The 15895-nt window shown below is 41.9% G+C and overlaps 1 protein-coding gene across 1 annotated transcript in view; it reads left to right on the top strand.

The window, feature by feature from the left end:
• The window catches only part of LOC124126787 (protein O-mannosyl-transferase 2-like), a 39649-nt gene extending 32543 nt beyond the window's left edge, over nucleotides 1-7106 (top strand). Inside the window, exons 17-20 of the mRNA XM_048403133.1 lie at nucleotides 1743-1899; nucleotides 2465-2605; nucleotides 3400-3511; nucleotides 4468-7106. Of these exons, the coding sequence (XP_048259090.1) occupies nucleotides 1743-1899; nucleotides 2465-2605; nucleotides 3400-3511; nucleotides 4468-4573 (516 nt within the window). The 3' untranslated portion in view covers nucleotides 4574-7106. The remainder of the gene's footprint in view (nucleotides 1-1742; nucleotides 1900-2464; nucleotides 2606-3399; nucleotides 3512-4467) is intronic.
• The last annotated feature ends 8789 nt before the right edge of the window (nucleotides 7107-15895 follow it).

Genomic DNA, 15895 nt, shown 5'->3' on the forward strand with positions numbered 1-15895 from the left:
GGTTCTCGTTTCACTACAGTGACGACCTAGAGGATTGAGCATCAGCCCAGAAAGCCGAAGGTTGGTGGTTTGATCCAGGTTGCATCATACCAAACGATGTTAAAAGATGGTAACCTGCCTTTCTCTCAGCATTAAAGAGATAGAACAAGGACTGTCTGCTTTGGAGTCTGTATACTGTGTCTGTATACTGTGTGGGGGCGGTGGGGTAGCCTGTTGGTTAAAGCGTTCGCTCGTCACATCAAAGACCAAGGTTCGATTCCCAACAATGGTACAATGTGTGAAGCCCATTTCTGGTGTCCCCTGTCGTGATATTGCTGGAATATTGCTAAAAGCGGCGTAAAACCATACTCACTCACTCACTGTATACTGTGTCTGAGTGGGGTATCCATGTTAAACTGTGGCATGGTATCTCAATGTGCTAGCACCGTAAAAGTGGCGAAATTCTGGACTAGTACAAGAAGCCAAACACACACTGCATTCATGTCGCTATATAAGTACAATCATCTTGAACACGATGTTAAACCTCGTTTAACCTCGCAGTGACCTCGCAGTGACCTGGATCATCGTGTACCGTAAATCTTGAAATTAACGCAAGCGTGAATTAAATACAAAATATGAGAGTGACCTTTGTTTGCATTAATTAAAACTTTGTGTTTATTTCTCCAAAATCATTGTCAACAATAAGACTGCCTCACTGTCCACTTTGGATAGCGGAAATACCAACTTGAATATAAACACAAACACGGTTCATTGAGCAGCAGTTGTAACATGTAAATGACAATGTCATTCAAAGAATAGGAATTTCACAATGTTCTTCTCACTTGTTTCAAACTAGGTATCAATGAGTACTCCACCTGTCCAGATAGACGCCACCCACTCAAAATTGCGCCAAAGGCTGACACGGCCCTACATGCACCGATAGGCTGAATCACACTTATCCTCAGATCTACAGCCTTTGTTTTGACATCTGCCTTCAATTTGTTGACACCTTCTCCGCATACCAATCAGTGTTAAATTATTTGATTGCCTTTGAACTATCTTAATGCCAGTCAACAGAATAAACATAAAAACTGTTTTTAGGAAAACACTGTTTATTGTTTTGTACGGAAATGCTCTACTCAGCGCTAATAAGCGGTGGAATTTGATGTGTGATCGGATTAAGGTAAGGACATGTATCATTCCACTGGGGAGGGAGGCGGATGGAGTTTCATTAATATTGAGTCGCATTTTTGGCCAGGGGTCAACCTCGCATCAGTTTGGAGACGCATTAATCTCAAGATTTACAGTATGTCCAGATCACGCTTTGTGCTCTCACTCCCACTTGTACCAACTTGTTTGTCTGGCCCAGGGTTGATTGCAGGCTGTCCTCAAACCTGGATCTTCAATGGCATTATTTCATGATGAACTGCATTTGTCAGTTCAATTAGTGATAGACCCGTGAAGATCCGGGGTAGAATAGGTCTTCAGCAACCCATGCTTGCCGTATAAGGTGACTATGCTAGTCGTAAGAGGCGACTAACGGGATCGGGTGGTCAGGCTTGCTGACTTGGTCGATGCATGTCATTGATCCCAATTGCGTGGATCGATGCTCATGATATCAATCACTGGATTGTCTGGTCCAGACTCGATTATTTACAGACCGCCGTCATATAGCTGGAATATTGCTGAGTGCGGCGTAAAACAACAAACCAACCAACAAAAATCAATTAGTGATATAATTGCACGTTCTTTTCTTTCTGTAGGGTCAGATATTTTCTGCCAAGAACCACCGTATCTACCTCCTGGGCAATCCTGTCATCTTCTGGGGACTGCTCGTTATCAAGGCGTTGTTCCTCGTGTTCTTCGTTATACACAGGATAAAGTTAAAGCGTGGTATTCAAGTACCTGAGCCTATCAAAGGTAAGTGAGAGATCAGCGCCTCAAGTTGTATGGTGTCATATCTACTGAACACTGACACTGCTCCTTGACAGACAGGTCCCCAATGTCTGTGATGTGTGCAAATTGTGAACAATCAATTACCTTCTGTTGATTATTTATATATGTAAGATATACATCTGATATCACTTTTGCCTTTCTTTTTGAGCAGAGTATATTATCTTTTGATATTAATTATTCTTCATCATGAATTGTGCGCTGGATGTCCTCCTTTACACATAATGCACTGTGACCTACTTCTTGCACTGTGACCTACTTCATGCACTGTGACCTACTTCATGCATCATGCACTGTGTCCTACTTCATGCACTTTGACCTACTTCATGCATCATGCACTGTGACCTACTTCATGCACTGTGACCTACTTCATTCACTGTCACCAACTTCATGCACTGTGACCTACATCATGCACTGTCACCTACTTCATGCATCATGCACTGTGACCTACTTCATTCACTGTCACCTACTTCATGCAATGTGACCTACTTAATGCATCATGTGACATACTTCCTGTCTGTTTCCCTTCCAGTGTACAATGAGAAGATGTTCCGGGCGTGCTGGTGGCTGCTGCTGGGCTGGGGGCTACACTACCTGCCCTTCTGGGGCATGGGCCGCGTCCTGTACTTCCACCACTACTTCCCCGCCTTCCTGTTCAGCGCCATGTTCGGAGGTACAGTAACCTACCCATGCACTGACACCACGGGATCACGTCTTGGGATATTTGGCTAAGACACATGGAGGCTAATGACAGTGGGAGGGTTCAATTGGTTTGGAATCTGGAGATGGATGTTGAGGTGGCAATGATGTTGTCATCGAGACTTAATTTGTTTTTACGGAACTGAAAGCAGAAATGACAACCTTATGATATTGGCATAATCATTACCATATTGTTAGCAGAATTCTGCCACTATGATAAAGTGAAGTATATTATTAAGTTTACGAAAACATCATTGCCATTACTTTTGACTAGTTATTGACCTTGCAACAGGAATTGTCATTTATACAACCATTTGATATATTTAATCATTTGATTTAGCTTGCAAATATTGGATGATAATATACAATGCAAAAGATATATATTTTAATCAAAACCCTAGTCAATATGAATCTGCCTTTTGATTTTTTTTTCAAATCGGATTCAAGTGACCTTGTATATCATATCATATCATATCATATCATATATCATATATCATATCATATCATATCATATCATATCCATAGCCTGTCCTATTCTATTACTTTATGTACCTGAAAACACATGGTTTATGATGCTGAAACTTGTTAGCAATGGTCTCATTATTTGGGCAATCTATGATGAGCTTGGGTCAATCTTAGCGCTAAGATGATCGTAACTCCCATACTCCAACATAGGCTCACAACAGTCATATCGCTAAGATCTCTTTGTGGAATGGGACCTGCCGTTGTTGCTGATTTGCTGACACGTCTACTATCTGTCTGTCACAGGTGTGATGCTGGACTACCTCATCACCCGATTCTGTCTGACACTGCCGGAGAACTGGGCGGTGAAAGTATTCCCCTGGCTGCTGGTGTTAATCATCTTTGTGCTGGTTGGCAGGTAATGTCCTTCACAGACATATATACAGTCAAGAGACTATCTAAAGTTTGAAATACACTTCTGATAATACAGTTACCCTGTGTGGCGCTCGGCATTAAGGGGCTACCTCCGTGGTCTAGTGGTAGGTCGTCCACCCAGAGAGCGGAAGGTCCGGGGTTCAATCTCCACCCGCGTCATACCAAAAGACGATAAAAGATGGTACTTGTTGTTACCCTGTCTGGCTCTCGGCATTAAAGGGCTAAAATAAGGACTGGTCGGCTTGGAGTCAGTATACTGTGTCTGAGTGGGGTATTCATGTTAAACTGCGGCATGGTATCTCAGTGATCTAGCACTATAATTCGGCATCAGTCCTGACCAGTACTAGCAGCCACACAAACACACACACGTGCATGCACGTTGCTATATAAGTGCAATAATCTTGGACACTACGTTAAACCCCATTTCACTTGTCTTCATCCTGTGTGACAACAATATTAATTATCATTTTTAAGCCTTTTTTTCAAATCATATTTTTCATATATCTGTGTATAGAGTAAGAAACAAGGAAATACGCATAGCAGTTTTCTTGATCTGTAGGAGGGGGCACGGGTGGCCCAGTCGTCTAAGGCGCCGCGATTCGCTGTGCAGAGTTGCGTCCCTTGGGTACGCCAGAAATCTATGATTGTGGGTTCGAATCCCGTTTGCTCCGATTATGTTTCTAGGTCTGTCAGCACCATACCTGTGCTCGTGGGTTTCACCGAAGTGGTAAACGTCTGAGACCTGCATCACTTCAGGCTTTCCTCCCACATTAAGCTGACACGCCGCGATATAACTGGAATATTGTTAAAAGCGGCGTGAAACCCAACTCACTCACTCATTGATTTTGAGCCAGTGGAGGTTCCGTAGAATCGGTGTGATATGGTCAAACTTTTTGGATTTAGTTGCTGTTGCTAAGTTGCTGTAATCTAACTTTCCAGTTTCTACCTGTTCTACCCCCTGACGTTCGGCACATCTGGTCCAATGGCCAGTGAAGAAGGGTCCGTGATGAGTGGCCTCAAGTGGATGGACTCATGGGACATATGAAAGATGGTTGTGTGATGTACGAAAGTTTCCTGAGTCCGATTGATGGTGTTGGCAGAGGGTATCCTCCAAGCCATTGCTGCAATACAAGATAAACCTGCCAGCATATTACATTTACAAAACAAATTGTCATTCAACCATCGTCATCATCAACGTGGTCCAACTTGATATTATATTTTCTTGACCCTAAGGTCCTTTACATGTTTTTGTGCGAACCATACTGGAGTTCGGAATGACAATACTGGTCATTTATTTACAAAATACTTATTCTGTGTAGTTTTACTATTTTAATGGTTTTGTTATTTTTTACAGATTTTATGATCTGGTATTTTGTACATTTAACCTTAAGCAAACCTTATACGGAAGTCATTGAATCCTCAAGTAACAGATCAGTTCAGTTTGTTTTGTTTCCACCGTTCTCGTTCGGACAACAGTGGGAAAATGGCAGCTGTGATGAAGTGATGTAGGAAGTAAAAGTAACAAGGAGAGATGCCTGGGATGTATTCATGAAGTTATCAAGGACTAACGAATCAAAGTCGTATTTGGATAATGTTTCAGAAAAATGAAATGAAATCCAAAACTGAGCGGTAAGATTCTCCCTGTCTTGACAAAACTCTCGGCATGTAGAAAACAAAGACATCAAATGTATATGTCAGAATCCGGTGTTTTGTACCAAGCCATGTTCCTCCTCTAACAGTTTATCATGGTCGATTGTTGTATCATAGATTATTGTTTCAATTAATTATGGGGAAGTAGACCTGTATTTGTTTTATCCTTCATTCTGAAGTTTTGTGCAATTACATGTTGTTAAAATACGGATGTACGTTTCTGATACAGTAGATTGCTCTCTCATACTCTGTGAGATGCATCGGAGATAGACTTGAGGTGCATCATTGATGGACTTGAGGTGCATCGTTGATGGACTTGAGGTGCATCGTTTATGGACTTGAGGTGCATCATTGATGGACTTGAGGTGCATCGTTGATGGACTTGAGGTGCATCGTTTATGGACTTGAGGTGCATCGTTGATGGACTTCAGGTGCATCGTAGACTGCCTTCAGGTGCATCGTAGACTGACTTCAGGTGCATTGTAGATAGACTTCAGGTGCATCGTAGACTGACTTCAGGTGCATCATAGACTGACTTCAGGTGAATCGTAGTCTGACTTGAGGTGAATCGTAGTCTGACTTGAGGTGCATTGTAGACTGACTTCAGGTGAATTGTAGTCCGACTTCAGGTGCATTGTAGATAGACTTGAGGCGCATCGTAGACTGACTTGAGGTGCATCATAGACTGACTTGTTCATGCAGTAATTGGTTCATTATTGTGTGTGTATAATAGACCTGGACCCCGCTTCAGGAAGCAGTCTTAGCGCTACGGCTATCGTTGATATATGTAAACTATGGGCGTTACAATTATCTTAGCGTTACAACTATCGTAATGGGCGGAATCCCGCCATTTTTATGGAACATTTTTTTATGAATCCCCCTAATCTCTACTCCCCCACCCCCCTTCTTAAACAACCTTCACCCATACAACAATGTAGAAAAGTAATTGTCTTGCAAGTCTTTTGTACGTATGCCATTGCAAATGTTGGCTTGTGTTTTGTATTGTTTATGGTTGTCACATTCCATTCAAAGTGTATGCAATAGATTGTGAGGGTAGCATGTTATGGTTCTTGATGATAGTCATGTTTGGGTAACCATGGTAACACATATCATTACACAGAGATGACAACAACGTAGGACAACATTATGCAGATATATATTCATCTTCCCCGTCATATATCACTAGTACTATATTTATGATGCTTACTTATGATAACAAGTCAAAATTAAGATCACATGCTGATCCTGTCAAATGCATCTTCCCTAGGCAATAGAATCAACTAGCCTTTATATCAAAGTCTTTTTTCCACCCTTGCCACATCAAGCCCACTTTCCTGTGCTAAAAGTCAACATCAATGATTTAACGCTGCCTGTCTTTGTTAACATGAATATGTCTCTTCATCTTTTAACCCCCAAAACGATTGCCTATGTTTTTGTGTCATGGATGAAGACGTGAATGTTTTCGTTATCTCATGAAAGAGGTCATCATCGTCTATGGTAGTCGTCATTTTTGTGAAGCTGTACGAGATCAGAACAGCGATCTGATTGGATATCGTGGTTTCATTATAAGGGGCGCAACTCTTGATCTACGCGAGGTGGCGCCAGGGTCGAGCCAAGAAAAGTGGCCTTAGTGTGGCAAGGGTAGATACTAGGCTTTGATATAGGCTAGTGGACAAGGTTGCCTTGGGAAGATGACCAAAATATTTTGTCCAATCATATAACATATAACATGTAATCCTGGTACTGGCGGGTGTATATTTCCAAGGATAATGGTTATGTTGAAGCACATGCCACTATGCCATCTACACAATGCTGTATCCTGAATATCTTATGGTGAATGTATTTTGTAATCATGTGCTATATCATATATCTGTTAGTATGATAAGGGGTCTGTATAGGAGAAAACATTTATTTTTATAGTTTGTGGAAAGTACTTTCAAAAAGGAGCTCAAGAAGTGTGCATGCTGATACTGAACGTGAACGAATATGATTGTGTTATCGAAGACTTCAATTGAAATTGTTATGATTGTTATAAGATATGTTTATGTGAATGAGAGCTAGACTTTGTTCATTTCAACACATGCATATCTAGGACTTATTTAAAATATAAGGTTTAAATGTATCAAAAAGGCTGATTTAGAGGTTTTTAAAAAAGCATTTTAACATTTAAGCATGAGCAAGTCTTTGACCCAAGATGATTTTTTTGGGACACGTAGATCAAGACTATAAAAATTTGCCAAAAAATTTGTCTTGGTCACAGATTTGCTCATAGTTAGATTTGGTTTTAAGTTGGAAAAATCAGCATTTTTTTCTAATATTAGCCTTTCAGAAGTAAAAGAACTCACAAGTGTAAGAAAGAACAGCGTTTCTTGTCAACCATTTGAAATCTTTTTAGAAATGTCATACCATACAAAATTTGTCAAAACTTTAAGATTTATTATTTCTAATTGTCCAAAAAGGGCCCTTACCCTACATCGTGTTTTATGACATCAGACATTCCAGACTATAAGTGGGATAACTTTGTCAAAGTATTTTTCAAGCGTAGTCAGAAATGGAAGTCGCCAGGTTGAAACGAGTGCCGTAAAGCTCGAGAAAGCTGCTTTCTAATTGGCTGATGTTGACTTCTTGTTAGTCATTTTAGTGGCCGGTCAAAGTTCGCGAAAGGTCGTTCTGACATGACCCGTAAAGGGATGTCCTCAGATCTTTGTTTAGCGCAGCGGGAAGTTAGATCTGATTTTTATGAGATTGCTGGTTGTTGTTAAAAAAATGTTTTGTGGGTCCCAAAACAGCTGTTCCTTCTTGTATGTCTTGATGTCAGAAAAATGTCCAACAAAATCCCCCCCCCCCCCCCGCCCCTACACATCGTTAAACGGCTGATCCAAGATAATCACTAATGACATGAGTTGTCCCCCCTATTCCTGGCATCAAGGTCACATTTGTCAAATGCAATAGTGTTGTTTTTGCCTCTTCCCCCCTCCCCACTTAGAAGACTTGGAAACAGTCTATATTCAATACACACAAAGTATCAGAGAAAACTATATGACAAAAGCAAGCTTTATATCTCGTTACAATAATCATATTGTAACTTCCCTTTTCAGAACGGTTTTTGATATTATTCACCCACAAAAACATAAATTCATAAATATCCAGAATAGTATTTTCACATTAATGTTCCTTGTAACTTTCTTTGTAATGCCAGTATTGATTGATGGGGGGGGGGGGGGGGGGGGCGGTCAGGTAGCCTAGTGGGTAAGGCGTTCGCTCGTCACGCTGAAGACCCGGGTTCGATTCCCGACATGGGTACAATGTGTGAAGCCCATTTCTGGTGTCCCCCGCCGTGATATTGCTGGAATATTGCTAAAAGCAGCGTACAACCATATTCACTCACTCACTCCATTACCAGAGTCACACTTTTTAACTACCTTGTGAAATTAAAACTTTAACATGGAGGAAGATTGCAATATAAGTGCAATAATCTTTAATGTGATGTTGAACCCCATTTCACTTCACCCCCCTCACCATGGAAGGAAATCTCTCCCATTGTTAAAACGTTTTGCATGAAAGTATCATTTATAGTATTTAACCTTTATGAATAGTTTAATTACATCTTGATATCATGTTTTTCAATATCTGTTATTAAAATAAATAAAATTTCTTTATGTGAGTGTGATAATATTTTAGCAAATGGATAAAAATATGCACATTTAGTCTTTCCCTTATATTTCTTACATGTAGAGACTTATACTGATGTCAGATGGTGTTATGACTTAGACTACAGTGTAGTGGCATTAGAGTTTAAAGAACTTAACAGTGCTATTCTCATCGCATGTTTGCTGTATGCAATATTAATTCGCGATCTATGGCAAAATAGGAATCAATTGGTATTTCATTTGATACAAAGTGACCTATCTGATGATTTGACTTTTTGTCTGTTATCATTGGCTGAATAGCCTCATTTTTGTGACAGATTTTTTAAAAACTTTTGTGTTGTTAAAACCTTACATTTCAGTATAAGGTCACCATCTGACCTCCTCCAAATCCAGAACATACAAATCAAAATCATATACACCATGTCAATAAAACAGTCCGCGTGATTTTTGTACTCGAGGTGGATGTTGATATGATTACTGCTGACTTTCAAGAGTACATGGCGCATGATGCTTTAGTTACTCCCATCAGTATTTGAACATGATGATCTTGCTGCAAGATTCTGCAGTGTGACCTGACACATTCCAGTGGCCATCTTCCCGAGGCAAGAGAGTTAATTGACTTTAAAAGTCCAGTTTCCACCCTTGCCGAACTAAGCTGGAATTACTGGGCTCGATCGTAGCGCCACCAGTGGCTGTTACCAGTCATGTCCCTTCTAAGCCTCTACTATGGACCAATCAGATCCACCTCTCGTTTCACCTGGGTTTGCTTCACACAAAATGGTGGCGCCCAGTCAGGACGATCTGATCGATAATCAAGATCTATATTGTGATAAAACGGGTCTTACATCGCGAAATGCGTCAAATCACGTGAGCACCTTGATTAAAAACATGAAAAGATTTGGAAAATAGCTGCTGACAACGAGTTGGCGGTGCATATGCTTTGCAAATCCTGCAATCGACCGAAATCTGCATGACAGCTTACGAACCGGATTTCGATTTTGGTGCGCGATTTTGATTGGACTATGCATAGACTGGTTAGTTCAGCCAAAATGTAACTCCATAATACCAGCTTAGTTCGGCAAGGGTGGAAACTGGACTTTTATAGTCAGTTAACTCACTTGCCTCGGGAAGATGTCCAGTGGCTGGGCAACAATATCACTTGTGTGTATAAGTATGATATTGTCTTGAAGTATGTTATATTTTGTGCAATACACATTACTTCTCTTAAATCACAGCATTTCTTGTAAATCCTTGCAATAAGCAGATGGTATTTAACTGATATCTAATCTACAGTGGTCCCTCGCTACAACGCTACCAATGGGGTCCAAATAATTGGTGGGTGTTATAGACGATGAGCCGTTTAACCGAGGCCGAGGCGGGGGAGCGCGCTCGGCAAATCTCAAATCATCAATATGTGTTTATCTCACGTCACGTCAAAATAGTATATATTTTTATGGACCTAGATCTACCTGTAATATCATACATTTATTAAATGTGTCACATTTCACAATGTCTGAAATACGTATTCCATTTCAATTTATCATTTTTTATGTTTTAAAACAGATTATTAGAACTCCATTCAGCGATAAACGGTTGATTATGCAATGAGAAGCGTTATGTGCAAATGAACAACGAACAATAATACAATTATGTCTGTGTAAAACTCTCAGTAATAAAAGTGTACATAAATTTTGGGAGCCATGCGTTACCGCGCGTAGTAACCGAGGTAGCGCTTTATCGAAGAGCGCAATAGCGAGGGATCACTGTATTTGTGACTGTTGTTGGGTGTGTGAAAGGTGTTATCCATATTGCTATGCATATATCAGCTCTCCCGTCCATGTATGATCTGCTGAGAGTAAGGAATGCTATGCATATTTCACAGTGAAAAATACCCATGGACAAACATACCAACTTGCTGATGGTATGGTTGAATTTTATTGTGTTAAATGTTTTGTGATAAGCTGAATTTTGTGATAAGCTGATCAGTCATATAAAACAATGATTATCACTTTTTTCAGTCTTATTCTTGAAAATTGTATGTATATATGTTACTGTTGACAATGCATTGAAATGGAGCACATGGAATATTTGTTGTGCAGTATTTGTGCACTTTAGTGATCAAATTCATAATGTATTTTTCTATGATTGATTGTATTTTGTAATTTTTCTGTTTCTAAGTTATATCATTTTATTATTTGTCAATAAATGCACCAATAGAATGCTAATTTGTTGAAAGTGATCCCTCGCTACAATTCTACCTTCGGGGTCCAAATAATTGATGAGCGTAATAGATGATCAGCGGTTTTATGAAGGTCGAGTTGTAGGTGGTGGATGACCAACAAAACAGTTTACATGCTCTGCCTACCTAACACGATCTACGTTGCACGTTTCTGAGTTTCAAAAAAAGATTAGAATAGAAGTTATTTATGATTCTTAGTGTAAAAAAAGATTTATCGAGTATTAATATGCGCTTTAAAATAAAACATCACATCGTATTGCTTCAGGTGAATAAGCAGGTAGAATCTAGATCTATAACAAACATGGTCAATAAAAGTATGAAATTTTATATACAACATCACCAGACAAGATGATTTACCATTTAAAATGTATATCCTGCTCTCAAAGGCATTGTTTTATAAGTAGAGATTAAGATTACCGTGGGGGGTATGGGTGGCTCAGTCGTCTGAGGCGCCGTGATTCGCTGTGCAGAGTTGCGTCCCTTGGACACGCCAGAAACCTATGATTGTGGGTTCGAATCCCGGTTCGCCCCGATTATGTTTCTAGGTTTGTCAGCACCATACCCGTGCTCGTCGGTTTCACCGAAGCGGTTAACGTCTGAGACCTGCATCACTTCGGGCTTTCCTCCCACATTAAGCTGACACGCCGTGATATAACTGGAATACTGTTAAAAGCGGCGTTAAACCCAACTCACTCACTCACTCACTAAGATTACCGTGTGTAATTTCTCGTAAACTAAGCCGGAAATAGCAATCAGCTGTGCACAGATTTCCTCCCAATTTGTATTTGGTCTTTATGTTTATGGTAATGCCAAGAAAACATGATGACAGAAACAAACTTCTTCACTTTATGTGTTTTCAGATTTGTTGGTGTCATTGAGTTTTCAGTGCTCAGAACTTTCAGTTTTGTCATCCACATTGTTCAGCTTCCCATGCATTAAATGAGGCCTGAGAGTCTGAAAACTTAGACTGTTTCACCACATTGAAAATGCTAAAGTTTCCTGTAGTTTTTCCAAGCACTCTCCTTCTACATGTACCCTTCTCTGCAAATACCAGCAATAATAATGATTTGACGTATTGCAGTATTCACTCACTCCTAGTGTACTCATCACAGGGAATAGCAGCAAGATTGCTGGTGTGGCATTATGCAGTACTCACTCACTCCTAGTGTACTCATCACAGGGAATAGCAGCAAGAGTGCTGGTGTGACATTATGCAGTACTCACTCACTCCTAGTGTACTCATCACAGGGAATAGCAGCAAGAGTGCTGGTGTGACATTATGCAGTACTCACTCACTCCTAGTGTACTCATCACAGGGAATAGCAGCAAGATTGCTGGTGTGGCATTATGCAGTACTCACTCACTCCTAGTGTACTCATCACAGGGAATAGCAGCAAGAGTGCTGGTGTGACATTATGCAGTACTCACTCACTCCTAGTGTACTCATCACAGGGAATAGCAGCAAGAGTGCTGGTGTGACATTATGCAGTACTCACTCACTCCTAGTGTACTCATCACAGGGAATAGCAGCAAGAGTGCTGGTGCAGCGTTATGCAGTACTCACTCCTAGTGTACTCATCACAGGGAATAGCAGCAAGATTGCTGGTGCAGCGTTATGCAGTACTCACTCACTCCTAGTGTACTTATCACAGGGAATAGCAGCAAGATTGCTGGTGCAGCGTTATGCAGTACTCACTCACTCCTAGTGTACTCATCACAGGGAATAGCAGCAAGATTGCTGGTGCAGCGTTATGCAGTACTCACTCACTCCTAGTGTACTCATCACAGGGAATAGCAGCAAGATTGCTGGTGCAGCGTTATGCAGTACTCACTCACTCCTAGTGTACTCATCACAGGGAATAGCAGCAAGATTGCTGGTGCAGCGTTATGCAGTACTCACTCACTCTTAGTGTACTCATCACAGGGAATAGCAGCAAGAGTGCTGGTGCAGCGTTATGCAGTACTCACTCCTAGTGTACTCATCACAGGGAATAGCAGCAAGATTGCTGGTGCAGCGTTATGCAGTACTCACTCACTCCTAGTGTACTCATCACAGGGAATAGCAGCAAGATTGCCGGTGCAGCGTTATGCAGTACTCACTCACTCCTAGTGTACTCATCACAGGGAATAGCAGCAAGATTGCTGGTGCAGCGTTATGCAGTACTCACTCACTCCTAGTGTACTCATCACAGGGAATAGCAGCAAGATTGCCGATGCAGCGTTATGCAGTACTCACTCACTCCTAGTGTACTCATCACAGGGAATAGCAACAAGATTGCTGGTGCAGCGTTATGCAGTACTCACTCACTCTTAGTGTACTCATCACAGGGAATAGCAGCAAGAGTGCTGGTGCAGCGTTATGCAGTACTCACTCACTCCTAGTGTACTCATCACAAGGAATAGCAGCAAGATTGCTGGTGCAGCGTTATGCAGTACTCACTCACTCCTAGTGTACTCATCACAGGGAATAGCAGCAATCTTGCTGGTGCAGCGTTATGCAGTACTAACTCACTCTTAGTGTACTCATCACAGGGAATAGCAGCAAGAGTGCTGGTGCAGCGTTATGCAGTACTCACTCCTAGTGTACTCATCACAGGGAATAGCAGCAAGATTGCTGGTGCAGCGTTATGCAGTACTCACTCACTCCTAGTGTACTCATCACAGGGAATAGCAGCAAGATTGCCGGTGCAGCGTTATGCAGTACTCACTCACTCCTAGTGTACTCATAACAGGGAATAGCAGCAAGATTGCTGGTGCAGCGTTATGCAGTACTCACTCACTCCTAGTGTACTCATCACAGGGAATAGCAGCAAGAGTGCTGGTGCAGCGTTATGCAGTACTCACTCCTAGTGTACTCATCACAGGGAATAGCAGCAAGATTGCTGGTGCAGCGTTATGCAGTACTCACTCACTCCTAGTGTACTCATCACAGGGAATAGCAGCAAGATTGCCGGTGCAGCGTTATGCAGTACTCACTCACTCCTAGTGTACTCATCACAGGGAATAGCAGCAAGATTGCTGGTGCAGCGTTATGCAGTACTCACTCACTCCTAGTGTACTCATCACAGGGAATAGCAGCAAGATTGCTGGTGCAGCGTTATGCAGTACTCACTCACTCCTAGTGTACTCATCACAGGGAATAGCAGCAAGATTGCTGGTGCAGCGTTATGCAGTACTCACTCACTCCTAGTGTACTCATCACAGGGAATAGCAGCAAGATTGCTGGTGCAGCGTTATGCAGTACTCACTCACTCTTAGTGTACTCATCACAGGGAATAGCAGCAAGATTGCCGGTGCAGCGTTATGCAGTACTCACTCACTCCTAGTGTACTCATCACAGGGAATAGCAGCAAGATTGCTGGTGCAGCGTTATGCAGTACTCACTCACTCTTAGTGTACTCATCACAGGGAATAGCAGCAAGAGTGCTGGTGCAGCGTTATGCAGTACTCACTCCTAGTGTACTCATCACAGGGAATAGCAGCAAGATTGCTGGTGCAGCGTTATGCAGTACTCACTCACTCCTAGTGTACTCATCACAGGGAATAGCAGCAAGATTGCTGGTGCAGCGTTATGCAGTACTCACTCACTCCTAGTGTACTCATCACAGGGAATAGCAGCAAGATTGCTGGTGCAGCGTTATGCAGTACTCACTCCTAGTGTACTCATCACAGGGAATAGCAGCAAGATTGCTGGTGCAGCGTTATGCAGTACTCACTCACTCCTAGTGTACTCATCACAGGGAATAGCAGCAAGATTGCCGGTGCAGCGTTATGCAGTACTCACTCACTCCTAGTGTACTCATCACAGGGGATAGCAGCAAGATTGCTGGTGCAGCGTTATGCAGTACTCACTCACTCCTAGTGTACTCATCACAGGGAATAGCAGCAAGATTGCTGGTGCAGCGTTATGCAGTACTCACTCACTCCTAGTGTACTCATCACAGGGAATAGCAGCAAGATTGCTGGTGCAGCGTTATGCAGTACTCACTCCTAGTGTACTCATCACAGGGAATAGCAGCAAGATTGCTGGTGCAGCGTTATGCAGTACTCACTCACTCCTAGTGTACTCATCACAGGGAATAGCAGCAAGATTGCTGGTGCAGCATTATGCAGTACTCACTCACTCCTAACGTACTCATCACAGGGAATAGCAGCAAGATTGCTGGTGCAGCGTTATACAGCATTCACTAACTCACTCCACATGTACTCATCACAGGGAATAGCAGCAGGGGGCACGGGTGGCCCAGTCGTCAAAGGCGCTGTGATTCACTGTGCAGAATTGCGTCCCTTTGGCACGCCAGAAATCTATGATTGTGGGTTCGAATCCCGGTTCGCCCCGATTATGTTTCTAGGTTTGTCAGCACCATACCCGTGCCCGTGGGTTTCACCAAAGTGGTAAACGTCTGAGACCTGCATCACTTCGGGCTTTCCTCCCACATTAAGCTTACACGCAGTGATATAACTTGAATACTGTTAAAGCGGCGTTAAACCCAACTAACTCATTTAATAGCACCAAGATTGCTGTTGCAGTGTTATGCAGTATTCACTCACTCACTCTACATGAACTCATCACAGGGAATAGCGGCCAGACTCCTGGTGCAGCATTCTGCAGTATTCACTCACTCACACTACACCTATTTTTCCAGACCACGCACTTCTTGCCTTTTATCTCCAATTGAATCTGTGTCCTCAATCGAGGGTTATGCACTAGTAATGACGTTATAAACTACCGGGCAAAAGAAAGTTTTCACCGACTTCACTTGACCAAACACCAAACACAAAGGCATATGTGAGATTTATGATGATTAATTTATAAACAGAAATCATT

Source organism: Haliotis rufescens, unplaced genomic scaffold, assembly GCF_023055435.1.
Source record: "Haliotis rufescens isolate VD_foot unplaced genomic scaffold, xgHalRufe1.0.p SCAF_3, whole genome shotgun sequence".
NCBI classification, from domain to species: domain Eukaryota; kingdom Metazoa; phylum Mollusca; class Gastropoda; order Lepetellida; family Haliotidae; genus Haliotis; species Haliotis rufescens.